The sequence below is a fragment of the Gallus gallus genome, chromosome 1, assembly GCF_016699485.2.
Source record: "Gallus gallus isolate bGalGal1 chromosome 1, bGalGal1.mat.broiler.GRCg7b, whole genome shotgun sequence".
Lineage (NCBI taxonomy): Eukaryota > Metazoa > Chordata > Aves > Galliformes > Phasianidae > Gallus > Gallus gallus.
The window spans coordinates 144,596,301-144,623,772 of record NC_052532.1 but is presented as its reverse complement, the minus strand read 5'-3'; the positions used below and the strand labels follow the sequence as shown (position 1 = coordinate 144,623,772).

General features: G+C 40.4%; 2 protein-coding genes across 6 annotated transcripts in view; one reads left to right on the top strand and one right to left on the bottom strand.

Annotated features, from left to right (window-relative positions):
- UBAC2 (UBA domain containing 2) overlaps positions 1-27,472 on the top strand; it is a 97,046-nt gene that overhangs the window by 34,864 nt on the left and 34,710 nt on the right. The window lies entirely within an intron of this gene.
- Positions 10,725-23,124, bottom strand: GPR183 (G protein-coupled receptor 183). Its single transcript, XM_001231943.6, has 2 exons — positions 23,060-23,124; positions 10,725-14,011 (listed from the first exon to the last, which is right to left on the bottom strand). Coding segments are annotated over exons 1-2 (1,116 nt in total). The 5' UTR covers positions 23,062-23,124; the 3' UTR covers positions 10,725-12,897.

The following is a 27,472-nucleotide window of genomic DNA, read 5'->3' as shown; positions in this document are numbered from 1 at the left end:
AATAAACACGTGGCTTTTCCTCACCTGCTGAAGATGCAGTTTTAGTATGTGGGTGAGTTGTTGAAGTGCCCACTGCTGCTTATGGAACCATGCAGCCTGCACTTTCCTATCTACAATTTGCAGTGCAAGTCATCTGACTTCATACAGGCAGTAGTTAAAGGGAGATAAAACAATGTTAAAAAAAAAAACACACACATTCTGGTAGGAATCATTCTGCTTTGCCTGAAGTTTCTGAACCTTCTCACTTGTGGATGGATGAATGCCAGGACCAAAGCAAGGAAAGGAATGGGAGCATGTAGCTGGAGGGCAGAGGAGGGACTTTGTCCCTCTGTGACTGTACCACGGGATTCAGGTTTGATTGCTGGGATGCTTGTTGTTAAAGCATTGGTTGCTGTAGCACCAGCAACCTTTGCCAGAGGAGGGAGACAGATGAGGAAGAATCCTATAACCTGCCCAACAGGGTTCTACACATTTTGTCACTACAAGCCCTGTGTTCAATGGCATTAAGAGACCAAAATACTGTTATCAGGCAAAATCTCAGCCCTATACAAAGCTGTGCCATGTGAGATATTAGGCTTACTTCTGTGCTGCTGATACTACACTTCTCAGATGGACACACGTGCATGCACACAAAATAGACAGTTGGATAACATTATTTAAAAAAAAGGAAGCTGGAGGATATTTTTTGACCAAAAAAAAAATAAGTCTAGAAGGAAGGTAGTGCACCTTTGAAAGATTTTTCCTTTTGTTTGGAAATGACCTTTGAGGTCATCAAGTCCAACCATCTGCCAGACCTACTGAGCACCATCACTAAACCGTGTCCCTTAGTGCCACATCCCCAGGTCTCTTCAGTACCTCCAGGCGTGGGGCCTCCATCACTTTCCCGGCCCAAAGCTTGAAGAAATGTGAAGAAATTCCTTGTAATAGTATTCAGTCAAATCCTACTGTGGCACGACTCCATTTCCTTGCATTCTCTCATTTGTCACCTGAGGAAAGAGTTGGACACCCTCCTCACCACAACTTCCTTTCAGGTAGTTGTAGAGTGTGATAAGGTCTCCCCTCAAGCTCCTTTTCTCCACACTAAATAACTCCTGTTCCTGCAGCCACTCCTCACAAGTCACGTGTCCAGTCCCTTGACCAGCATCAATACCCTTCTTGCACACACTGAAGCAACTAAGGATGGTTTTTGTAGTGAGGGGCCCAAAACTGAACACGGCACTTGAAGCACAGTCTCACCAATGCTGCGTACAAGGGGACAATCACTTCCCTGGTACTTCTGGCTGCTATTTCTGATGATGGCAGATGCAAGCAGAGAGTACTAAGTGGCATTTGTATCTGCAGGCAGACACTTAGAAAAGTAGGTGTCACCACTTCCACACTTACTTTTTTTGTTACTTTTATCAGTCACAAGTGACAAGGATGTTATTATTAGAGCTCTGTGAGATAAGTGTGGTTATTCAAGTTGGGAATACTTTATTTTTAAGGGGAGAGAAGCTGGCCTGCACTGCGAGAGGTTTAATTGCTGCAGTCAACGTTCTCTAAGTAGCTTATGGAGGTAAACATTACATGAGCTTTTGCCAACTTGGTTAAATATTGCCTGCTATCTTAACCCTTTCTAAAAATAAATGAGTTGTAGTTGGACTTATGTACTAGATAGTTTTAAACAAAGATTATTAGAAGAGCCAATCATTGTTTAAAAGAAACTGCGCTACGTGTACTGTTGTGAGACTACTTCCATCTCTCCGAATGGTTTATTGTCTATCAGAATCAGAGTAGCAGATAGAGAGGAATATGGGATTGAAAAAAAGAGTAAAAATAAATGGGTGGTTACTATATTTTATATTTCTACTAAACTTTCTGAAGTGGAAATAGATACTTTCTCTAAAATGTTAAGTTGTTGCTATATTTCTGTGTATTTGTTGGCCATCCTTATCACCTTCAAAGATGGGAGTATTTTTAACATTCAGATATTACCTTTTTGTTCTCTTACAACCATTGCTTCATTCCAGTTCCTCTCAGAGGCAGCACTGCTTGAAACTTTCTCTCAAATTTTAGGATAGCTCACTGTTATGCTCTCCATTACCAGCTTGCATTTTTTCCTCTATTCTCTTATAGCTTTATCATTTGCTTTCAATAGAACTTTGGTTCTATTTGCAACGAAAAATCATTCATTTAATTTTTTAACGTAGTCACTTTGGTCTTTTGGATTTGAAAAAAAAAAACGTTTCATTTTTGGAGGGAAGGAATTGTCATCATCATTATCATTCTGGTGTTACAGTTAGAAAAGTGTTCAATGAAATACCAAGCATTTTGCATCAAGGAGAGGCTGGTTCTTTCTGCTTCCTTGTAAGGAAGGCACAAACACCTAAAAGCAGGTAGCTATTTATTACTAGCCAAGAAAAGGTGATAACAAGTGGTGAAACCTCATGTCTCTTCTGATGCTGAGAGCTCTGAGTTGATAAGAACATTGTGTAGACCTTTGGTCAGAGCCTTTCTGTGGTGAGGTTTACCAGCTCCGAGATAACCGACGTTTCTGCAGGGTCTTTCTCACGGTGCAGACTCTACCGTGACTGGCATCAGTCAAGCCTTGAGTGAGGACTTAGCTTTTCAGGCTCCCTTGGACAATGTGCTCCATTGTTCTTGTCTCGTTAATAAAGCTACAGTCCTAGAACAAATGTGCACAATCTGAATTTCATATGGAGGAGATAATACATTATACCCGTACTTACGATTAAATACGCATTGACTACATGTACATTGATGAATTATGCACTGCCTATGCACACACTGATTAATTATACTATTGATTAGGTACGCCTTGATTAAGTAGTAGTTCCGTGGTGTCTGTGAGGCATACACCTGGATTAGTGGTTGTGTGGTTCACTCACTCTTTATGGAACAGTTGTCTACTGCTGGCTTCTACCACAGTAAAGCAAGTAATTATTGGTGAAGTTACTTCTGCAATTTGATTCAAGGTTGTGCTCATGTTTTGATATCTTACGGATCAGAGAAGTGTAGCTGTTCAAGCAAAGGTCACTCAAGACCTTAACCTTTACTTCTTAACTGCTCTGCAATTTTTGGTGCATCTTACTGATACACCCCGCTGTTTTCCCCCTCTTTGCAACTGCTGTCATTGTTATCTGCGTGGAAGAGTTTGCTGTGAGTAGGTGAATTAGATGGAGCGTAAATCATAGTTCTTGTTTTGAGCTTTTTTTGTTTTGATTTGATTTTTGAGATGCTGGCAAACTCTGAAGAGAGTACCAAAAATTTCTTCCACCCGAGGGTGTCTGTGGCCAATGAGGTGCACTTGTTTCCTGTTTTTGCTTGGAAATAGAAAATGACACCTTGTGAAAGAGCATTAGAATCAGATTTCTGAGAAGAGAGTTCAGAGTTCAAACCCCATCATTTTGCCCTGATATTCACATCACTTTTGACAGAGGATATAAATTGCAAACGTTGCTCTCTCTCTTGGAGAACTGATTCAAACTGTAAAGACAAACACCACTTAAAAAGAAGTAGTTCTGAAGAACGTATCTTAGGCTCTGTGCTGAAGAGGCTTCACCTGTTGTTAAAAGCACAGAATCACAGGAGGACTTGGGTTGGAAGGGACCTTAAAGCCCACTCAGTCATAACCCTCTGCTGTGGGTGGAACTGCCTGCTGCTATATCAGAGCCCATCCAACCTGGCCTCGAGCACCTCCAGGGATGGGGCATCCACAGCTTCTCTGGGCAGATTGTTCCAGTGCAAAATACATGATGTTACTAACTCTTAATTGATTTCTGTTCCAAAAATATTTTAATGGATATTTTTATTACAATTCTAGTTATGAGTCATTTAATTTCAGCAGGAATTTGCAAGCCGTAGCACAAGAAGCACTGCAAAGGGTTATAGGATGATGGTGGCGCTTGGCTGCTTGAATGGAGATGCTGAGCTGTACAAGAAGCGCTCACTCATCACCAACAATGAATTTACTTTATTAGGAATGCAGAACTGCAGCCAGAGGAACTGATTTTTCCAAATTCAACTTCCACACACAGCAGAAGACTGGAGGCAACGTGCTGAGGCCTTTAATGGAGGCAGTAAAACAAGTTTGGGCAACAGGAGGCATTTCCCTGACCTTACATACTCACTCTCTGTCCATGGAGTGGTCTGTCTAGCTGTGTAGGTTTGCTTAGCTGTGGGCAGCTTCCTTGGTGCTCACATGTATGCAGAGGCTGCTTGAGGCCAAAGGATGAGGGTACTGGCTAAATGGCTTTGCTAGTGCAGGAGAAAAGCAGCAGAAGAGGATGAAAAGGTATCCTAGCTGTGCCCAGAATTGAAAGCTGCTCATTTTGTAGCCATCGCTAGTGTTTTCGGTCACTAGTTCCACTGGTGGTGGTGGTGTCAGAGCATGTTGCTTCTTATTCTGCTGTAGCTTGTGGGTTAAGGAGGAGTTAAAGATGAAAGATCCTTCTTTGGTGATATTTATACAAACACGATCTGTTATGCCAACAAATTCAGATGGCTTGATATTTTTTTTCTCCATAGAACTGAGATACTTTCTTCCAGGCCACATTTTTGCTAGTGATACACAATATGTTGTGTTCTTAGAGACCTCTAGCCAGATATCCTGTCTGATAAATTACATTGTTTTTTGTCTAGAACAAAACCATGAGGAGAGATAATGAGATGTTGTCAAGAATCAGAGATATACAAACAGAAACATAGAATCATTTAGGTTTGAAAAGATCCTTAATATAACCCAGTCCAACCATCCACACAAAGACCAAGTCCACTGCTAAGCCATGTTCCTAAGCACCATCTCCTTAATCTATGTTGCTTTTACAGTTAGACAGAATTATTGTAACTTTCCATGCTTAGAAATTGCAGAATGAAGGTTTCATCAGATTCTTATCTGCTTGGTATCATCAGCTGCTGCCAAAACATGATCTGACTGCTTAGTAGCCTAATAAGTTGAGAATAATCAGTTTTCAGCATCTCTATTTAAAGCAGGTTGCTTCGATGTGCCTTCTGCTAACTAACCACAACTTCCCTCGAAAGTTACATGCCACAGGAAGGATGAAACTGCTATGTCTAGCTTGTTAGAGTGAGGAACATATTTCTCCTTGTGCGTGGTATAAAACTGCATACTTTTCTGGAGAGGGTAGGATAACCACAAATGTTGCTGCGTTCAGAACAGGTGCAAAGCTTGCTTTTTTAGTTTAGCACTTTGCACAACATCTGTCACAAGTGAGGAAAAGAAAAGGGGAAGAGGAGAAACTCATATTTTTGCACTGAGAAAAAACATGAATGCAGCCTTTTGGAAAGGAATCTGAGCTGTGTCTTGACCGTTATTTATTTTAGGAGGATGCCACTGACAGTGAGCTTAGAGGACAACACTAGACAATATTTTCATAGAATCATAGAATCGCTAAGGTTGGAAAAGACCCACAGGATCATCCAGTCCAACCATTCGCCCATCACCAATGGTTCTCACTAAACCATGTCCCTCAACACAACATCCAAACGTTCTTTGAAGAACATTTTCAGTAATTATTTACTAGTTTTACCTCAAGAACAGTGATTTTCATGCTGCTTTCTTGTCTGACTTAATGTTTTGTTACAGTCATAGAAGGATGCAGGTTGGAAGGAATTTCAGGAGATTGTCTTGCCCTGGTAGTACTGATGTATTCAGAGCTGTATCCAGTAGATGTTGAAAATCTCTTAAGGACAGAAATTGTGCAGCCTTTCTGTGCCACCTCTTCCACCCGCTGATGTCATGGTGAAAAAGTGCTGCCTCCGGTCTGATTGTTACTTTCTGCAACTGTGTGTCTCCATCTTTAGCCTTGCTCCCCAGGAGCATAAGGAGGGTCACAGTACTGCAAGTGTGATTTCACACTTACTGAATAGAGAAGTATTTCTTCCCTTAACTTTCTTTCTAGCATGGTCCAGTATGTGTTTGGCTAAGAGGCCACAGTACTGGCTCCTTTTGAACTTACTGTCCACCAAGACCCAAGCCCTTTTTGCCAAGCTGCCCTCCATCCAGTCAGTGCCCAGCCTGCTCTGTTGTACGATTCCATGTCAGGTGCAGGACTTCACATTTGACTTCTCTGATTTGTTGAAATTCCTCTGAGTCTGTTTTTGCAGATATTTGAGGTCCGGCTCTTCTTTATTTGATGTGTTTGAGCAAGGTGACCCAAATTTACCAGTAATGGGTTGGCATCCCAGTTTTGAGAGTCACCTATGTGCTCCTGTGGTAGGAAAAGTAAGATAGTGCACTGCTGGTTTCCTTTGTGTAGAGATACCCTGCTCTCTTCTGCCACCGGCTCTAACGCATTCAGATTTGCATTTTTTTCTGTGTTTTGGGCTTCTTTCCTTCTCTCTGTAATTTGTATGAAGTGACCAATACTTGTCTTGTGGGAAAAGATATTAGATGACTCGAAGGGAGGGGTTTCATCACGTGTCTGAAATCATGAGGGATGTGGACAGGGTAAACGTAGAGTCAGCAGGTTCACTCATTTCCAGTATGGCAAATGGGGGACTTCAGATGAAACTTGCAGGTGTCACAAACGAAACGAGATGGCCCTACACACCATGCACAGAGTGGAACTTCTTGCTTCAGACTTCAACGTTTTATGTGGGTTCAAAAAGGGGCCAGACAAACTGATGGAAGAAAGACTGATAGTGGACTGTTGTATGAAAAGATAAGATATCTGTCTCAAAGGGCCAAAGTTAGACATTGCAGGAAACCAAGGCAGTATTTCGAGAGGGGAAAAAAAAAAAGAAAGAAAAAAAGGAGGAAATATGTTTGAGCATTTATTACAGAAGCCCTAGTTTTTCTTCAGAGGAGAATTGCAGCTTGGTTGTGTTCATTTTGTGCCATAGCCTTAGTCTGCAGGTGGGGCCAGGAAATGTTCCTCTAAAATTAATCTGATGTTTTTCAAGATTCTTGATGTCCCTTCACCTTGTCTGTACTGAGACAGCATAGAGAGATGCTGCTAAAATACAGACTGTTGAGCTTTGTCTTGAGCTCTTCTTCTGTTCTATATCACAGGCATGGAGATAGAAGAGACAGACTACATCCCTGCTTTTCAGGTCCAGTTTTTCCCTCCAAAACTGACTGTATAAGGCAGAGTTTCTCTCCTCATTCTCTTCAGCTGTGCCACATTCATTTTCACTTAATTAGAGGTTAATAGTTTTCATGGAGTCTATGCATTCCTTGCTTACCTGAAAGCTTTTGAATTTCAGAACTAGATTAGTCTTTACTGCAACCTTTTCATACTAATAAGCTGGCTGGTAAAAGAGGAGTCACTAAGCAGCTTCAGGAACTGTGTTATTTGTGGTAGCATGTTTACTATTTCACACAGCTGCTGTTACTGGCTTTTGCTAAGAGATGAGTGTAGCTGACAAGTTCCTCATCTGTGTAGCTTTCAGGACGATAGCAGGAGTCAGGCAGCAATTCCTGTAGGAGTTAGTGTCCCAGAGTTCTCCTGAGTGCTGTTCCAATCACTGATGGACATCCTACCCTCATTCTTCCATTCTGAAGTTGTCATTTTGAGTCAACAGGGTTTTGCTGGAACCATTACAACTTGTTTGACAAAGACCAGTTTCTTTTAGGCTAACTCTAACGTAAATAGCGTTGCTAGCCAGATACAATTCTGATGGCTGTTTCTTTTCTTTTAATTGGTTGTCTTTTAAGTTTTCCCCCAGTAGGCTTTACTAAGGTCTTTCTAATGTCTCTATTTCTGTCCAAGCTGAATGTCAGTTTGTCTCCAGACAGGGTTCCAAAAAGCCACTGAGTATTCAGATATCATGGCTAGGTCCTCCTCGTAGGCATCTCCCCTAATGGTGACCAATTGCTTTTGCATTGCTTGTTTTTTTTCTCACCTATTGCACTGTCTTTGTCAACTTGCAAGTCCTTTTCTTGGAGTAGTTGTCTATCCCCAAATTGATAACCAAATCCACGAATGGATCGAAACACCCAAACAGTGTTTGAAAGGAGTTTGAATGTGGAGGACAACTGCAGGTCTGTCCATTTGGTTAGTGAGCATACTAACATAGTCTGTGGAAGTTAAGTGCAGATTATATATCAGTGTCTTCCAGCAGGGCTTGCATGTAAGCCTGCATAGTAGCTTGACGCTTGCCAGCAGTTAAATGCCCATGCTGCTGCTGGCTCATTATTTCCTCCCCAGATGGATAGTGAAGAAAACAAGAAGAGTAAAAGCGAGAAAACTAATGGGTGGAGGTGAAGACAATTTAATAAGTGAGACAGTGCAAAAGCAGTTGCTCACCACCCACCCCAAGCGTACTGATGTCCAGCCAGTCTCTGAACAGACACCTTGGAAGGCAAAACACCCTGCCTTTCGCTCCCCTGCTTTTTCAGTTTTGTTATTTAGAGACCATTGCTGTGTCGTATATCAACAAACTGCATCATGTGAGATCATCTCAATCCTGAAAGGAAACAGTACCCATTTGGAGATAACTGTGTCCCTTCTGTCAGCTTTCCAGGAGCTTTGAATCTCCAACAGAAAAGCTTGATACGACTTGGGTAGTTTGGTTTCATGATCTAGTGAATCTGTCTGTTTGGAAACCCAGAATCCTGTTCTCCTCTTATCAGATCTGCTTTCTGCTAGGGTTCCAGGTCTCCACCCAAGCCTAAAAGTCTTCACTACCTGAATGCCAGGCATCTCAGGAAAGTCCTGTTCCAGGAAGAAACAACAAAAAGGACCACTTGTTCTAACTTAGCAAAGAGACTTGGAAAATGATGGTTCTTTGAAGTTATCTTCCCAATCATTGACTCTTCCATTTACCCTTGATTATCTAGTGGAACTAAAGAAAAATAACCTTTCATACAAGCTCGTTTTAGTCCTTTTAGCAGCTGCCCTAGCCATACCCTGCTAAGTCTTGAATTGAAAGGTGTTCCATCATTTTGTCATGAACAGTTCTTGAGGTCCTGACTGGACTTTGCCCTCCAGACGGGGACCCTGTTTGTCCATAGAACTTAATTCAGATCCTCTTGAGTTAAGCTACTTGAATCTAATGCTGCTTGTCAGCTGCTTGCTTCATGTGTGGAAAGGGAGAACAAGATCCAGATCTGTACAACCAATTCTCAGCTTTTCATACCAAAAAGCTCATCAAAACCTTTTACCAAAGACGGATTCTGATTTTCTCTTGCAGTGTTCTTGCTGCTTCAGCCATGTGTTGCATAACATGGTATTCTCTTTTCTTTTCAGACCAACAGAATCAGATCTTTCCTTTCTCTTTGTGAAAAGTACGAAGATCCAAGGGAGTCTTACTCTATGATGCGTCTTGCACTAATGTATCTGGCTCATTAGGAAAGAACTCTGGTTTACTTTAAGACAATGTTCCATGATACCTCAGACAAGAAATACAGAAGTAGTTTGAAGTTCCTCCTACCCGTGAGAAACACTGGCAGCCAATATTTCCTGTACATCTACTAGTGCCAGTCATGTTTGCTAAATGTTATGTGCTACCTTTGGAATAACTGTCTGCCAGTATTCATTTTGCTCCGGGAATTTGCTGGTGTGAACTTCCTCAGTGTTAATGCCTAACCTTCTTTCGAAAGAAAAAGTCAGGATACTTAACTGTAATTGTTTTGTTTCAACAGTCTGTTTATGTGTTCAGAGCCCTTTCGCTTCCTACTTCCTCAGCATGTTATATACTCAGTGTTAGACAGGAGAAGAGATATCAGATAGAATTTTACTCCCTTTATTCATGTGTGTGAGGCATGCAGGAGGAGATGGACTTGAGATGTGCTTTGGTGGGTAAAAGTTCTGTTATGAAAATATTCCAACAAACAATACCAGGGGAAGGGTGCCTGCAGAATGAATGGGAAAAGACTTCTTGAAGAAAATCAGTCATTTGGGAAGAGCTGCAGGCTTTCAGAATTACTGGCCTCCCTTGCTCCCATGCAGCAGCTTATTAGCACCGCTCTGGTGACAGCTCCATGGCACAACAGGTAGAAGAAAGACAGCTCCTTTAAAACAGCGTTGTAGGCCAGCTGAAACCTCCACCACTACTTTTGGCAGGTTCAAATAGACAGTTTCAAATTTCATATATGAGTTTGCGTGATCTCTTAAGTACTGATGAGTGTTGAGGGGAAGCAGTGGCATCAGCTACCTCAGCTGTAAATTGTCACTTTTTCTTTAGGACTTTTGTCAGGAAGCTGAGCTTATCGTTTAAGTTTTATTATTATTATTATTATTTAATGTTTTAATTATTATTGTTTTGTTCAGTATCTGAGAAATATTAAAATAAGGGGAACATAAGCTTTTTTTTGAACCAGTATCCAACTAGACCAATGCTGTAAGGCTTAGTTGAGCAAAAGCAGTATTTTTGTATGAAGTTAGCTGTTTGTTTTTAAAATCACGTCAGCATTCTCAAAGTCTGGACTTGAAAATAACAGGATTGCTAACATGAGGAAACAGAGAAACTGAAGTTGTCAGTACAGCCCTTCGCTTTATTTCTGCTTAAAAATGAGTAAATGTGTGCATTATGTGGTATTGTGATATATACTTGAGTTATATGTTACGGATTTCCAGCCTTAAGGCTTTATGACAATAGATGCTTGCCAGAAATAAAAGAAAACAGACATTAGTAGAGTAAATAGAGCTTGTAATGCTATGGTGTTCATATATGTAGTTTATTTTTACAACTTCTAGGCAATCATGAGTAATCTGTCTGTGATTTTATCAAGTTCTCATTTACTGACTCCTACAGCAACAAATTCTTAAATAGTTTATTAAAAAAACTGGCAAGAACAGGACTGCTATAATATACAGAATTAAGTGAAACTTCTCATGTTAAAAACAAATTTTCATATTCCACTTTACTGTGGCAACATAGTGTCTTCTGGAACTGGAAATTGCATTTTGACAGTCTAAGTGGTATGAAATACAGGGTCTCTTGCTTTTTCTTTCCCATAATAAAGTAATTATTAATTAATTTTTCCATACTGCTTTTCAGCTACAACCCTTCCGTGTTTGCTGGTAGGAGGAGGTCAACACGTGAGGAAGGAAGAAATTGCAAAGATGGCAAATGTAACTGTTTATTTGGCGACTTTTCTCAACAGTCTCAATGCTGGAGAGACATAGCTGCAGTAAATAAAATTTATTCTGACATCTGGCCTACCTTTTGCCAGTAATTATCAGGCGTTCTTTAGATTTCCTTTTTCATCACTTGGTGTAATTACCACGTTGTGTTGGCAAGTGAAGGTATATTAATAAGACAGAAGACAAAAGAAAAGACATGGGGGCCAGAAATAAAGCAGGGAAGGAAATTGACATGTTACGGAAGGGTATGACAGCAGGAACCCAAGACCCACATCCTGGATGTATGCTGGTAGTCAGCCAGTTCCAGTAGGATGTGTTTATGTCATTTGGTCTCTTCGGGCACCATTTCAGTGTGCCCAAATGCATTCCAGATGTGCTCTGTGAAGGCACGGTGGAAAAGTTAGTTCTTTCCCAGCCAATCCTGCTGACTCCATTTATTGATCATAGAATCATAGAATATCCCAAGTCAGAAGGGACCCGTATGGATCATCGAGTCCAACTCCCAGCTTCACACAGACCACACAAAAATGAGCCCCTCTGTCTAAAAGCAGTATCCAGATGCTTCATGAACTCCGGCACTCGGGGCCGTGCCCACAGCCCTGTGCAGCCCGTTCCATGCCCACCGCCCTCTGGTGCAGCCCCTGTCCCTAACCCCCAGCTGCCCCTCCCCTGACAGCTCCACGCTGTTCCCTCGGGCCCTGTCGCTGTCACAGAGAGCAGAGCTCAGCGCTGCCTCTCTGCTCCCTGTGAGGAGCTGCAGCCACCATGAGGCCTCCCCTGAGCTCCTCTGCTCTGGGATGAGCAAACCAGATGACCTCAGATGCTCCTCATGCATCTTCATGTACAATCCCTTTACCATCATTGTAGCTCTCTCAGATAAACAGTGCTCATCCGATTAAAGATAAGCGGTTAAATTACTTTTTGGTAGCTTCAACAGTGAACTTTTATTCCTGTTTCTAAAACATTTGTCTTGTCTGAGACTCAGACCTCAGCAGAAGTTCTGAAGAAGAAGCCTGTATACATGTTCTTTTAACCAAAACAGTGCACTTTTTGTGTTTCAGTCTCTAGCATCAACTTATTTCTGCATTCATAAATAATTTATATACAACTTAGAGTCTCTTTATAATACACACTGGAAAGAAAAGTTCTCCCTTAGGATTCAAGAGGTAATACACCTTGAAAAGATGAGTGACTGAAGTATGGAGCACAGTCAGTTTTGGGGAGAACTGAAGAGTTCATTAAATTTTCATGTATTATATTTGACAAAAGTATCTCTGTGAATTTTCCAGTAAGACATACGTAATCTATATAGTACTCTATAATCTCTAAGTACTATAAAATGCACTTTTACCTCCAGATGACTATAAACTAAGCACTTGCAGTAGTCAAACTGTGCGTAGAAGCTGTCCATTTTATCTAAAAATCTGATTGCTTGCCTTGTGTACATAGATGTACTTGTAGCTCAGCTAGAGCTCTTGCAATTTTCAGGTGTGCTAGTTGTTTTAACTCTGAGTTACAAGCTATTTTTGGCGCATCCAGTTAAACTGAGTCAAGTCTTTGCTTGAGTTAATGACATCCAGGAGTATGTGTGTGCAGCATGGAATTTGGACATTCACAATGGTGTGCATTTCCTGGAAAAAGGAATGAGATCAGTCAAAATGGTGTAGCTAGGAAGTTGTAATTTTGAGTCTTCCTGCTGTCGTGTGATAATTCTTTTTCGGTCTAACATCAGTCCTTGATTTCCTGACATCCTGAGAAACAGAATCTTCCTGAAGCTACTGTACAGGGAATGCTAAGAATTTTTACCATGGACCCAGGATTTTTAAGCCCAGTTCACTGCAGTACACTACAGACTTGATTTTTCAGGTAACTTCCCATTGGCAGACTTTGCGAGTACCATCATTTGTGTTTCTCCCACATCGCGTGAACTTTCTTCATGGTGTGATCTGGCAGCACTTGAAATTGATACGCTCACTTGTCGCCTCAGTATTTTTAGTACAGTCCTTTTGTATCCTTTGCATGCAAAGAAATAGATGAAAGGATCTAGACAGCAATTAAAATTCATCAGAAACACAGTATAATGGAGTGACTTCTGGAAAATCTGGTTTTCATTGCATAAGGGTTGATACTGAAGCTTCTTAATCATGTGTTGTATGATTGCAACATGATAAGGGGTAAAGCAGATGATGAACACTATAATTACAAATAGGATTGTATTGATAGCTTTTTTGTTTATCCCTGATTTTTCAGTCAGTGGATTTTCCTTGGCCGTTTGAAAAAGTTTGCAGCTAATTTGAGAGTAACAAAATAGTATAATTCCAAGGGGAATAAGGTATCCTACTAAACAGGCGGCAAGAAGTATAAATGGTAAATGGGCTATTTTTTCAAAGTTTGGATATTCCATACATGTAGTCCTTTCATTTTCTTCATGTGTCATGGGCTGTATAAGCAATGGGAAAGTTTGGCTGAATACAAGAAACCAGATAAATACACAAATGCCCTTGGCATATTTAATCCTTCTGATCTTGTATCGGAATGGATGGACGACGGCGAAAAATCTGTCAATACTCAGACATGTCATGAAGTTCACACCTGCATAAGTGTTAATGTAAAACAAGAGAGCAGTTATTCGACATAACGCTTCTCCGAATGGCCAGTGGAATCCCAGGGCATAGTAGGCTATCCTTGTAGGCAGGGCAATACAGAACAGTAGATCTGAGAAGACGAGATTTGTTGAATAGAGGGTAGTAGAGTTTATCTTCTTTCTGTTTTTAAAAATGACAGTGAGGGCAATTGTGTTTCCGAGTACTCCAAGGATTAAGATGAGGCTGTAGAACACAGATAGGATTATCCTTGCTGTATCCTTATGTTCATACAAGTCACAGGTAGAACTGTTTGTCTGAGAAGTTGTGAAAGTGTCCATTTCTGCAACTGGTGTTTCTGCAGGAAGCTCGGTGGACCTTACATGAAAAAAACAAAAGGGGACATTTTGTAATAAATGTAGATAAACTACTTCTGCATAACAGTGGCCAACCTATATCAGAAAGAAGCAAGATTCTAAAAAGCTGAAATGAAACTTCAGTATGGTGAAATACTCTTTCAAGCCTGCTTCCAAAAACAAACAAACAAGAAGATGACTTTCTCCGGCTTGTATATACAAAGTGCAAAATAATATACCAGAGACGTCATAGAATCATGGAATCATAGAATCACAGAATGGCCTGAGTTGAAAAGGACCTCAAAGATCATCAACTACATCTCTAGGCAACCTGTTCCAGTACTCACTGGAGTACAGTTCTCACTGTAAAACACCTTTTCCGTATATCTAACCTGAATCTACCCTCCTTGAGCTTGAAGCCATTTCCCTTGTTCTATCACCACAGACAGTGCGAAAGAGTCTGCCTCTTCTTTCCTGCAGCTTCCCTTTAGATACTGAAAGGCCACTATCAAGTCACCTCACAGCCTTCTCTTCTCTAGGCTGAACAGCCACAATTCCTTCAGACCGAAAGTCATATGATTTTAATTATATGATTATAATCATGGAGTCATAGAGTCATTAAAGACTTGGAAGAGACCTCTAAGATCATTAAGTCCAACTGTCAGTTCATCCTGCCATGTCCTAATATGTCCACTAACTCCTGTCCCTCAGTGCCACATCTCTACATTTCTTGAGCGCCTCCCGGGGATGGTGACTCCACCACATCACTGGACAGCCTGTTCCAATGCTTGAATAATTATAATTCGTCCTATTTAATACTACAACTACAAACTGACTTTGGAAATCTAATTCAGATATTGTTTATATACATAAATTTCTATGACCACTGCTTTAGTCTCTTTTTAGTGATGCTGCAGAAGAGATATAACCTACCTGCAGTATTTCGCATACATTGTAATTCAGCAGATTTTAGTGCTTAACCTGCATAGTGAGAAATGACGTGGAAGATCTGCAAAGTGGCAGTAACTTGGGGATCTTAAAATATAAAAAAATGATTTAGCAGAATTTTAGAAGTGGAGAGGACCCCATCCTGTTGATATTGCTTCCAGTGCAGAATGCTTTTAAGTGTGATGTTATACCTAACGGTTGCACAGTGCAAGTGTAAATGTCAGCAAGGGTGGGGGCATCTGATGTTACTCCTTCAGCAGCTGTTCTGTAAAATATTACCTAAAGTCTGAAGACTTTAGCTAATAAATCAAAGTGAGAAATGTATTGTTGATGAGTACAATCCTTAAGGTATCTGTCATTTTCATGGTATTCCTTCTTAGTTGGTCTTCACTCTAATTGTCACCTACATATTTGATCACAGTGAGTTTTTAAAGAAAATGCATGTTTCCCACTCTTTTGTCTGTGAATCATAGAATCATAGAATCATAGAATGGCCTGGGTTGAAAAGAACCACAATGATCATCGAGTTTCAACCCCCCTGCTATGTGCAGGGTCGCCAACCAGCAGACCAGGCTGCCCAGAGCCACATCCAGCCTGGCCTTGAATGCCTCCAGGGATGGGGCATCCACAACTTCCTTGGGCAACCTGTTCCAGTGCGTCACTACCCTCTGTCTGAAAAACTTCTTCCTAATATCCAACCTAAACCTCCCCTGTCTCAGTTTAAAACCATTCCCCCTTGTCCTATCACTATCCACTCTCATAAACAGCCGTTCCCCCTCCTGTTTATACACTCCCTTCAAGTACTGGAAGGCCACAATGAGGTCTCCCTGGAGCCTTCTCTTTTCCAAGCTGAACAAGCCCAGTTCCCTCAGCCTTTCTTCACAGGAGAGGTGCTCCTCTCCTCTGAAGCAGTGAAGACTGGTTGTGTTTTTCAGTTCTTGTTGGTGAGACTGCTTGTGAAAAGAAGTGTGATGATTTTATTACCTGCACCCTCTAAAAAAAACTTCAGGAAAGCTTCCAACAGCCAACCAGGCACATTGCAATCTTAGACTTCTTGTATGCGTTCATACCCAGTTGTAAGAAGGTGACTGCCGGGGAATATTCTCGTAAAAGTCTCTCGACACTGTTGAAAGCACCATAACTTCAGAATTATACGATGCTCTATTGATGTACTTAAAAAGAAGAAAAACAAACCCTAAAGAAATTATTCTTATGTGTAGTCTTGGCATGCTCTCAGCAATCACGCTTGCTAGGCCTTTCAAATTCTTCAGGCTGCTTGTGTTGTTATGACTGTAATGGAGAGAGGTGGCTACGTTTCTGGAGATAGTAAATATTAGTGCTAGTTTTGATATCAGACATCTTTTCCATCTGGATGACTCATAAAAACTGTCAGCCTGTTTATCTGCAGTTACATGGGTTAAAATAGGAGTCATCGTTGCCTCTACTACTTTAATGCAAAATATTAACTGGAGATAAGAGCTGTTTTAAACTGAATTTTAATTCCATCTGATATCTTTAATTAAAATGTCTGGACTATTTCTGAAGGATTTGCCTTTCAACAGTCAATATTTACAAACAACTACAACGTTCTGTACCTTAAAGAAGACTTCCAGTAAAATACCTCTAGTTTTTTGGGTTTTAAGCTACACCTTTTACGAAGTGTTCATTACCTTTTTACTAACTTGTGGAAGCATTAAAAGGTTAGTATCTTCTTTCATGTTTTGATGAGACTGTCCTATTTATTTCAGGTTGTTCACAATTGATTTACCTGCAGTGCTTTTTGAATCATACAGTTTGATCAGACTTTGGCTTAGATTGGCAGGGGCATGCAAGGTTCTCTGTAAAGAGTAAACCTGCAGATAGCTGGTGATGTCAAATTCCTGATGTTTATGGTGTACTCAATGCAGTAAGATACATGAGTAAGATACGTTGCATGTGGTAAGAAGAAATGTAGCATGCAGATACTCTCTAAAGTCTATACCTGCACAGGCTGTAGGGTGGGCAGGTGAAAGATTTCTGATGGATAAATGTATGGTGTTCTGATTCTTAAACATCTCAAGAAAATAAGTAGCACGTCAAGAAATGTGAACACTGCTTTCAGGGTTGGAAATCAAATGTGATCTGGGAGTATTGTGACTTGAATAGAGAAATTGAATTGATAATTATCAGCTCTGTGACTGCTGTGCAGATTTAAGAATATCCTGAATACCTTAGAGTGTCTCTTGTGGGAGCATGTAGCATGGCTTGGTTTACTAAAATACAACAGGCTGCTTTTCATAGAAAGTAATTTGGGTTTGTGTAGGCATCTGGATAAGAGTCAGTGAAGTATTTCAGTTTGCTCTATTTCTCTTACTTGAATGGTTCTGATTACTCATTCAAATTCCCAGAATGACATCTATTTTCCACCTGTCTCCCTTGATATTTAAGTAAAATCATTTCTTACACAGCTTCTCTTTTCATATGCTTAAGGTGTATGATAAACTGTTTTATTGCAATGGCTAACTACAGCACATTCACAGCATAATTTGATTTCCTGTTCTCTGTAAAGTTCTGGTAGTTTTTGTTCATAAATAATGTTGTATATATATCACATCCATTCTTTTGTCTGTCAGTGTTTGTATGGTTTAGGCAAAATTCTGTAATTTCATTGATTTCTTCTGACATCAACAGTAGAACTTTATAAAACCTTATCTACTTTTGCGTGATAAAGTAGGATCATCTACTTTAATGTTAGAACTTACTGGTGCTCAGAGTAGGATGTTCACCCTTGCATGGAAACGTGGCTCTGTTGAAAAGGAGTTGCAGCCAGGAGAGTGCTCATGTCCATCCCCGGTGCATGGACACACACAGGGAGCAGCCATCTCAGGCAATTCTTCCTTCTCTTTACCCTCTGACACAAGGCCAGCAGAGCTATGTTCCTGATTCCTAATGAAGTTCTCTAGTTCCACAGTAGGACAAACTGGCCACAAGCAGATGAGAAGAGCGCTGGAGAACCACAGCTAATGTACCTCCCAGATGCACACATCAGTGCTGCTTAAAGGAGGATGTCAGCAGGCTCTTCTGCTGGCTGTGGGAGTCAGCCCTGGGCAGGGGGTTCAGTTGGTCTTCTACTATTCCCAAAGTATTTTGTGTGTTAATGTAGGGTACGCATTTTACAATACTCTAGATGAGCAGTAGTACTCTGTTTATCTATAGGTATGTATGGACATTTTGAGCAGTCACCATAATGTCTAAGTGCTGCATTTCTTGAATATATTTAATATTTCTTAAAAACCCTTGAGATTCTGTATCCGTCTTGGAGCTCAAACAGGTGATAAATTTGCTGCCACCTGAAAATTTAATATACATCACCTGAGCTTCTTTGTACATCTGAGCTCTCACTGTTGTTAGATGAACTCTATTGACGTCAGCAAGGCTTTCGTCCTGTCAATCTTGAACAGGGCTGCACTTAGAACAGTTTCTTTATGAAGAGCGTCTGGACTATTAAGTAAAACAGAGCTAATTTGAGTCTCATGTTTTCTATCAAGTCAGTATTTCTTTGCAGCAATCCTTTGTGATCTGTCTGTTACACTTACGGAACGTATGCCGTCTTCCACAGAACGTATCTGAAAAAAACAACAGTGGCCCCAGTTTGGATGGTACTTTTGTTCTGAGAGTCTTAGAGCAAAGCTGGAGAATGTTACCTCATTGCTGCAAGCCTCACACCAACTGAACAGTGCGTTGGCTTGATTCTTAGCGGTGTAACTGAATTATATGCCCTGGTAGTACCTTATGAGTACATATGTTAATTTACTTTTACCAATTTAATAATTTTGTAAGAAATTGCCATTTTTTTTTCCATAGGGGTACCTGATTTTAAGGCATTAAGTATTTAAAATTCTTGTCTCTTCATCAGTACCTTTGTTAGTACTGTAGAGAAAGTTGTTTAGGTTTATACTCTTCTTTTCTGAGTCTGCAGAGATGCAGGATTCAATGACACTGATAAAGCTGTAGTGCAGAAAGACCACTTCCTCATTGGTCTCACAAGAGGTCAGTGTTAATGTTTCAGTTATTTGTATAAAGATCCCACTAGCTATTCACTTAAAGCATATTTCCCTCAAGGGTGTTTGGTCTTGGTTTGGAGGACTTGAGAGAAAGAGAATCAGCCCTTTGTACTGTGTTAGTGTTTAGTCAACCTCCCTCCTAAATCGTGGTCATCTCTTATTTAAATTTCTCCAAAAGCAGTTTGCAGTTGCTGTTTTTGTTGAGCCTTTCCTCTTGGAATAAAGACTGCTTTAATAGTCCCTGTCCACCCCCAGGAATGTTTACACAGTCTCACTGTTTTGACAATTCGAGGTGAGCTTCTCAAATGTCTCACAGTGAAGCAGAATAGCCTTGGGACTTACGCTCCCATTCCAGTTCAGTTCCAATAAGGAAGAATGGGGTTCCAGATGGATCTCACCTTCCACAAAGCATGCTCACCACTGTGACCCTTTTCTGCTCAGTGGACTATGTGTCTGAGGCAGAGTTGGGCAGCATTTACTAGAGAGCTTATGACATGATCTACCTGCGATCCTCAGTGCTTCCTGGATTCACTGGGTCCTGAGATAACTACAGTCTATGGCGTGGCCCTTGTTCTCTGCATCTACCTGGGAGGAGCGTGCAGCTGGGAGACTATAAAGTTAATGTTATGCCCAGGCTTCCAACCAGTGCCATTTGTTCCTTGGTGTTCTGTCACTTGCCCTCTTCCAGTTTTAGTGTTGCATTTGCTTTCTGATCACGAGTGGAAAATTGTTGAAATACACCCACTCAGTAGTGGGTTTTTCTTTAGCCAGTGACTTGATGAGATTTGTTAGGTAGCTTGCTTTTAACCTGTCCTATGTGGTTGATGGATATTTTATAGCAATGATAACCACTCAGGAAAAAAAAGAAGAAAACAGGTTGTGCTCCTTCTAAAATCTCCAATGTGTTACATCTGTGCAGGTGCCTTTATCAGCCAGATACGTAATCTCATTGAAGAAGAAAATTAGTTGTTCTAGGAGGTGGATTTTTTGTGAAAACATTTGACTGGCATTATTCATTTGTTTCATGTTTATAGTGCAGCGTGCAAGGGCCCAACTCAGAGTAGATTCCCCACTGTGAAGGCTGTGGCTCCAGCCTGGATGCACATCACCCCAAGCCTGGCTTCCTTCAGATGTTTACCCGCGACGGTCCTTAAACATAGAATACTGTGTTGCATTTACTGAACTATGGAAGTGGTAAACCTAAGCCGTAAGCCTACAATTATAGTATTACAAACTTAGATTGCGTGGTTTAAATTATGTGCAAGCAGTGATAAAAGCTCTCTCTGTGAGCTAAATGAGTTTTCTCTTTGCTTTCATCTCCTGCTTTTGGTAGAGGAGCACCATCTGTGGGATTTGTTTGTTTGTTTGTTTGCTTTTTTGTTTTATTGTGGGGTTTGGGGGTTTTTTTTTGCACTGTGGGTAATACTACAAAAGGCCTTAACTGTGTATTGTAATCTAATGTGTGATTTGTCTGTCTGTCTCTTTAATATTTTACTCTTTGAGGTAAATCCCTGGTCTATCTGTCCACTGTCTAGTGTAAGAGGGATATAATTACCTTCTTGGTAAGGCGTGGCAGATCATAGATCTATCCTTGCTCTGCACATAGCATGATTTAATCACTTTGAGATGGATGAACATTATTTCTTTAACAAACTGTATTGGAGAATAAAACTTGGGGGTATGTATAAATGATTTAGGAGAAATGGTTGGGAAATAGACTTCTGCTATTTCCTCACATTGCCTAACTTGAGGACTTTATTGAGCTCTACAGCCCTCTATGGATCAAAGCTGTGTAAACTTTAGAGAACTTAAAAACAGTGGAAGATGGGAAATACGCAATGCTGCAGTAGTGTGTTGAATTAATTCTTTTCTGTTGACCAGTAATATTTTCTGTCTGAACTTCTAATTTACCATTGTTGTGATCCCCATTGTGTTATGTTTTGTGTATTTGAGAAATGAGGCTTTTTCCAACTGTGTTACATATATTAAAAAGTATGCATGCCAAGTTGCATAGCAGAATGATTCGTCAGTATTGAGGAAGGTACATTTATCTGGGAAAGCTGCATTTATCTAGGCTTGGGACTACACGTGGCTTCATAAAAGCTGAGGCAAGAGACAGGCGTTTCCTAAAGCTTCCTGTTTCTTTCTAGTGCTGTAATTCTCATATTCTTTTAGTACATAATTTTCAAAGCTGTTGACTTTCATGTCCAGCTTTCCGAGCAAGCCTGATGACTGAATCCTCAGGTCACTCACTACTCGTGGCTGATTTTAGTGAGATAGTTCCAGTCTCGTACTTCTTCTTAGTATAAATCCAAATTTGTTGGAACACTAAAGCAAAATTTGTAAACCACACTACAGAGAATCCAAAGCATGTGTTTCATGAGTTACATTCTCGTAATGATGAGTAGGAAAAATTACAATATTCTTTAAGTGAACTCTGTGACAATTTTTGGCTGCATGCTGCATGGGACCTTTGTGGTTCAGCTTTTATCTATCTACCTGCTTTACCAAATTGTATGACAGCTGCATTTTGTATTCTAAAATAATAGCAGTTACAGTAAAATAAGTGAAATGGAAATGAAGAAGTTGAGTTGAAATGCTACATAAATAGTTAAAGGCAAAGTAGAAGACATGTACGTGTCTAGCTCGTATCTGTTGGATCTTTCTTTCCAATTGTGATAACTACGAAAAGTGTAAGAATTATCTGACCTAAATCACGTTGACCAAAGATGAATGTTAATTTTTACAGCAATGCTGGCGCTGAGAAGATTAACCTCCCTTCAGTTTACCTACTCAAGTCTACTCAGTGTGAGAAGGAGAGGGTCTGAAACATGCTAAATAAATAGAAGCCGCTAACAATTGCACTCCTGCAAGTAGAAGAGGAAAAAATGGTCTAATAAGATACAAATAAAGACTTTGTATCTTAGAAACCAGAAAGATGCAAACCTTGAATATATGTACAATTATATATATATCTATATTCTGAAGGAGTGATATGGAATCTGTGCAGGTGCCAGCTTTAATTAATCTCAGGGATTAAAACTTCATAAATTTTCACTTAAATTTATTACTCATTGCATGTATGCATACTCCTCAGTCTTTGAACAAAAAGGGACGACTTGAGCTGTTAAAGATGAGTGGCCAGATCAGTTTTCAGTACCTTTGTCTCTATTCTGGAGGAAACATGAAAATCTCAGACCTCTTCTATTCTGTGGTGAAGGGCATGCGTGCATCTATTTTTTTCCATGTAAATTCTTGCTTTTTTAACAGCCTGTCTAGTTTTACCAGTATAACATGAAAAGGTGTCCTATTTAACATGAAGATGTAAAACAGTCAAATTGCTTGTCATATTTATTTAGTTTTGTGGCATGAAGATCAGTAATAAGGGGAAAGCTATTTGGGGACTATGATTGAGAAAAAAAGAATGCCTTCTGAAAACTTTGAAAGAAATGGTAGAAGAGGAATTAGCTCCTTAGCTAATTAGCTAATAAGGAATTAGCTAACGTTTTGGATTCTTAAAATACTCTGCTACACTATTCAGACATGGGAAGAGCGACTGCGGAGCTCTTGAGCTGAGAATAGAGACAAGGAGCACATATGAATGAGCAAGCTGTGGATTCAATACCATGGTACAGATTTGTTTTAAGGCTCTCTCCTAATATTAAAGTATTCTGCGGGGTTCAGCGAATGACTTGAGAAATTCAGTGTCCCACTTACTTCTTCAACAGCAGTTCTTTTGCATTAGTATAATCTAAATTACTTACACTAAGCAAAACCCTGAGAGAATAAAGTATCAAACATTTCTGATTGTCAAAAGACTTAGAAATATTCTTATAAGAAATCAGTATTATAAGAAAGCATTAGAAATAACGTGATGTTATGGATCATCTGTCTTTAAATGAAAATTAACAAGAAGCATATTAAGATAGCACTATAAAATCTGGCAGAATTTCCTCCACAAGACTTGTCTCTCCTGCCACATGAAAACATTCAGTATAATGCAAAAAGAAAGCATATTTCTGGAGTTGTTTGCTGGCATGAAAAAAAGAAAGGAAGATATATATCTTTTCTGTACTTACATATCTGCAGCTTCGTAGATCCTGTGAGCAGTTAGTTAAGGGCATTAGCAGGATAGCCTGACTGTGAAAGTTTACCCCTGCACATTGTTTTCAAGAGTGATTACGTGAGTCCCTTTTGTGGGAGGGGTAGATTTTTTCATGTGCTTCAAAAAAAACTTGTTTGTGTGCTGGTCTTGATTTGCTGGCTACTGTCACATGGGATGTGAAAGTGTCTATTTTTAAGTCTTTTACAATTAGTCTGCTCAAAAAAGAGTAATTAGGAGCACCTCCCCTCCTCCCCCCGACCCACAAGATGCACATTACTGACTGTCACAGAAGGGACTTTACCCAGAAGTTTATTTGACCAACGAAAAATCCTGAGTGAAAAACCTTGTTTGTATGACGTCTGCATTAAAAAAAGGCTTACGTTTATCCTGGAGCAGAGTCCTATGATCAGTGCACACTTTCACACTGGTCACTACAGATAACATCTGACACAGCCCAGGAAAACCTCAGACTTGAAACACACTATATCTCAATTAAAAGAAGGCTTAAATTTAGTTTGGTGTTGGATCATCAGTACACACTTTCAAATGAATCCCTCCTGATGAGATCTGACACAGCACAAAAAAAGTCAAACTTCAGGCATATTGATAGGCTGTGTAAAAACAGACGTCTCAACAGCCCATGTACATTCCCAGCACTGTTTTAGTATCGTAATGATGAGGCTTTACAGAAATGCCCTTTAGAAGTAGATGAGGGAGTTGAAGAACTTGGGTGATTCTAGAGGTTAGTGAGGCTGTGTGACTGAGTAACTTGATTGCATTTTGAGCAAGGTTACAGATAATCATGGTAGTAATACACAAGTAAGGCAAACTTGTTAAAATAAATAAACGGCTTTTAAAACACAGAATCCGATTCTGATAAAAATATATTGATGCGTATAGATGGGAATGGGGAAGGGAATGGAATGCCAAATTGTGAGGTAACCTGTTGGTACCTGGAAGAACGTTGTTTCTGGATGTGGAGCCTTGATCTGTCAGTGAAATGGTGTGTTTGGTAAGAAGGCTGAGATAGATCAGAGATAGATGGAAAACCCTGCTCTTTGCTGTTAGAGGCAGTGGCTGGGAGTTACCTGGGATTTTCCCCACGAACTCATATTGATCATTCGTGACTGCAAAAGACAGTCTGTGTTTCATGTGGCCTCATTTAGCATCCTGATTCTCAAAAATGAGCAAGCAGGCACGATGATGCTGGTGTTGGTGGCGTCAGCCAATGCAGAGATGGAACGCTGCTTTGGGAAGGCTCAGCTGTGCTCATAGGACAAACTGCTGCTGCCACTGCCGTGCGAGAGGTGCGCAGAGATCAGATCTCGAGTAGCATCTCTGTCTCATCAGGAAGTCTTAAGTAACTGCAGATTTAGTGACAAAGTTAAACATTTTTAAATGTACCTTGTCTTATGGGAAGTGTTCTTGCCATAGAAAATGAAATAGAGCCTCGCTAGATGCTTCTGTGCATGCTTGGAACATTTAGTTGGCTCTAGAACGTGGTTTTCAGTGCTGAACCCTCCACTGCAGACGTGACTTGATTCTCCTGAGATGCCAGGGAGCTGAACTGCTTCAAGTGCTTCCAGCTCCTCAGTTGTTGAGGGGCGCTCCTCTTCCAAAACTAGGTCCAGGAAGTCTTTTGGAGAACTTACTGGGCTTACCGTAGACTTTTTCCTTGTTTTTCAATTATTTTAAATATTACCTTCATCACAGAGTAAAATCTCTTTAAGTGAAGTAATGAGAATTAGCTACTGATTCAAGAACAACCATATAGGGAACTTGCTTTATACGTCATAAAGTAATACGGCAATGTGGTTCTCTGTCCAGCGGCAACAATTTGTGGTGGAAGTAAGAAATTTCTCAAGACATGTAGTAGTCTTTGCGCAAGGACTGACATTAATAACCCCACTTCACATTAAGGGAAATGTTTATCTCATAATAGCTTTAGCATTTTAAAAATAATACCAATATGTGTTTCCTGCTTTGATCAGATAAAATTAAATGCTACCTTTTTTTTAGTTAAGATGCATTACTAGATTGTGCCCACGGAGCCACGCATGTACATTAGCCACCAATCTAGCCTTATGGCATGTTAATTGCTTGAGCAAAATGGCACAGATTGCATCATAGAATCATAGAATCATAGAACGGTCTGGGTTGGAAAGGACCACAATGATCATTGAGTTTCAACCCCCCTGCTATGTGCAGGGTTGCCAACCACCGGACCAGACTGTCCAGAGCCACATCCAGCCTGGCCTTGAATGTCTCCAGGGATGGGGCATCCACAACCTCCTTGGGCAACCTGTTCCAGTGTGTCACTACCCTCTGTCTGAAAAACTTCCTCCTAATATCCAACCTAAACCTCCCCTGTCTCAGTTTAAAACCATTCCCCTTGTCCTATCACTATCCACCCTTGTGAACAGCATCCTTCCACTCCATCCAACTGTCCCATAATGTGAAAATCTAAAACAAAAAGTGGCATGTGTCAAAAAGTGTGATTTGTTGGTTTTTGCCATTGGAATGCACAAGTTTACTGTTTTGCTTTTGTCAAGCAAGGAGAGTAACGTATAAAGTAATACACTAAGATGTTACTTTCGGAGATGGTTACATTAAAGCAGTACAGTTAATATTTTGACCGCTGTGATATGGTGCCTGTGATAATTTATTTTTTGGTCTGCTTGCTTAGTCCATGCTGTATTTGAGCAGTTTACAAAAGATACTGGATTTAGCTTTACTATTCTATATCTAGACAGCTACTACGCAAGGTAAGAAGTGACTTCTGAAATCACACAAGATGTTCATGGATCAACTAGAAAATGAACCCAGCCAGCCTGAGTCCCAGTTCAGTTTCTTTACTGGAAATCTGCCTTTCCTTCCAAAATTAACAACTTTTTTTTCTAGGCAGGTTAAGGTGTCTCAAACTAATGTGCAGCTGAATCCTGTCCTTTTGCAGACAAACGCTGTTTCTCAAGTGACGAGTTTGAGGAACAGCAAGTGATGACTCCTCAGTGAGTCACGGTCTTACTTGCTGTCTGCTCTCCAGAGGCCAAAGAAAATGTGTTAAGCTGAACTGGATAAAGATGATGTAGTTAAACACCCAATCCAAATGAACATGTGACACAAAAAATTTCAGTATAGCTATTTGACCATACTTCTTCAACAAAATAGCCATCTGAACCCCTTTGATGTTTCTCATACCTTCATATGCCTTCTGTCTAGCTCCAGTTTCTGTGCCAGGCTTGCCTAAGTCTGGGATTCATTGGGAGAGCCTGCCTTTTAGGGTACAGGCTCCTCTTGCTTGCTGAACTCAAACTTGATTTAATGCAATCAGTCACGAAAGCAGAGCTGCCTGTTAAGCTGTCACTACCAGCCACTTGATGCAGATGTCCAATGCAGAGCATCAACTGTCAGTGGGTAGGCAGAGGTAGTTGACTATGTAACGCCTAGTTGACATTACCAGTTGTTGCTGTGATACTGTCCTCAGTTGGGATGCATGGTTTGGCTAGCTGTTCTCGTACTTCTCGGTTTCATTGGTATTCCCCAAGACTGGTTGGTTTTGGTCTTCATGTGAATGGCAGCATGCTAGTCATATTAAAGAAACAACAGGGACTGTGTTTTTTTTTTCAATCCTTATAGTACCATAAGCTGAAGAAGTGATGCTCTGCAAAAATTGCTTGCGTGAGGGCTGCCTATTAAGAATGCCTAACTGAAGAATTTTGATGTTAACATATTGTAGCAGACTGCTAGTATAGATACAGTCACTTACCCTAGGTCAGCAAGCAGATACTATCATACTATCGGGGGGATGGAGAAGGGTTTTGAGAAGGAGTAGCAGATACTGTCTTGAGCTAAGCACAACAAAGGTTAGGAGGAGATATCACTAACTGACATTTATAGAAAGTGATAAAGGACAATGGTAAAGTCTTATTAATGATAAATAAAACTGAAATTAGAAGAAAGTCTCTTCCCAGCAGAAGAGGAAAGTTCTTTATTAATCATCTTGCTGATGGTAAGGGAGAGAAAAGAAAGCACAACTGGTTTAAAATGGAACCAAGCAGCTTATGGAATAAATTGTTGCATAGTCTTTAAAAACTAAAGCTTTTCATAGGAGCAGTAGATATCTGCATTCTGTTGGTTCATTGGTCACATATTTTAGTGAACCCAAAGTTGCAGTTACTCTGCTGAGGTATCCACGGAGTGCTGGAAACTCTCTTTTCCCCTCAAGATGCATGACTTCACTTAATGTTTTTATTTGGTTGTCTTGTTTGGGGTATTTTTTTTCCTCCATTTTCCTGCATTCCTACAAAATATTGGCAATCAGATGCAGCATTGGGTAACAAAGCCTACGTTTTTGCTCACGTGTGGCAGAAAGGTTGGGTGCAGTAGG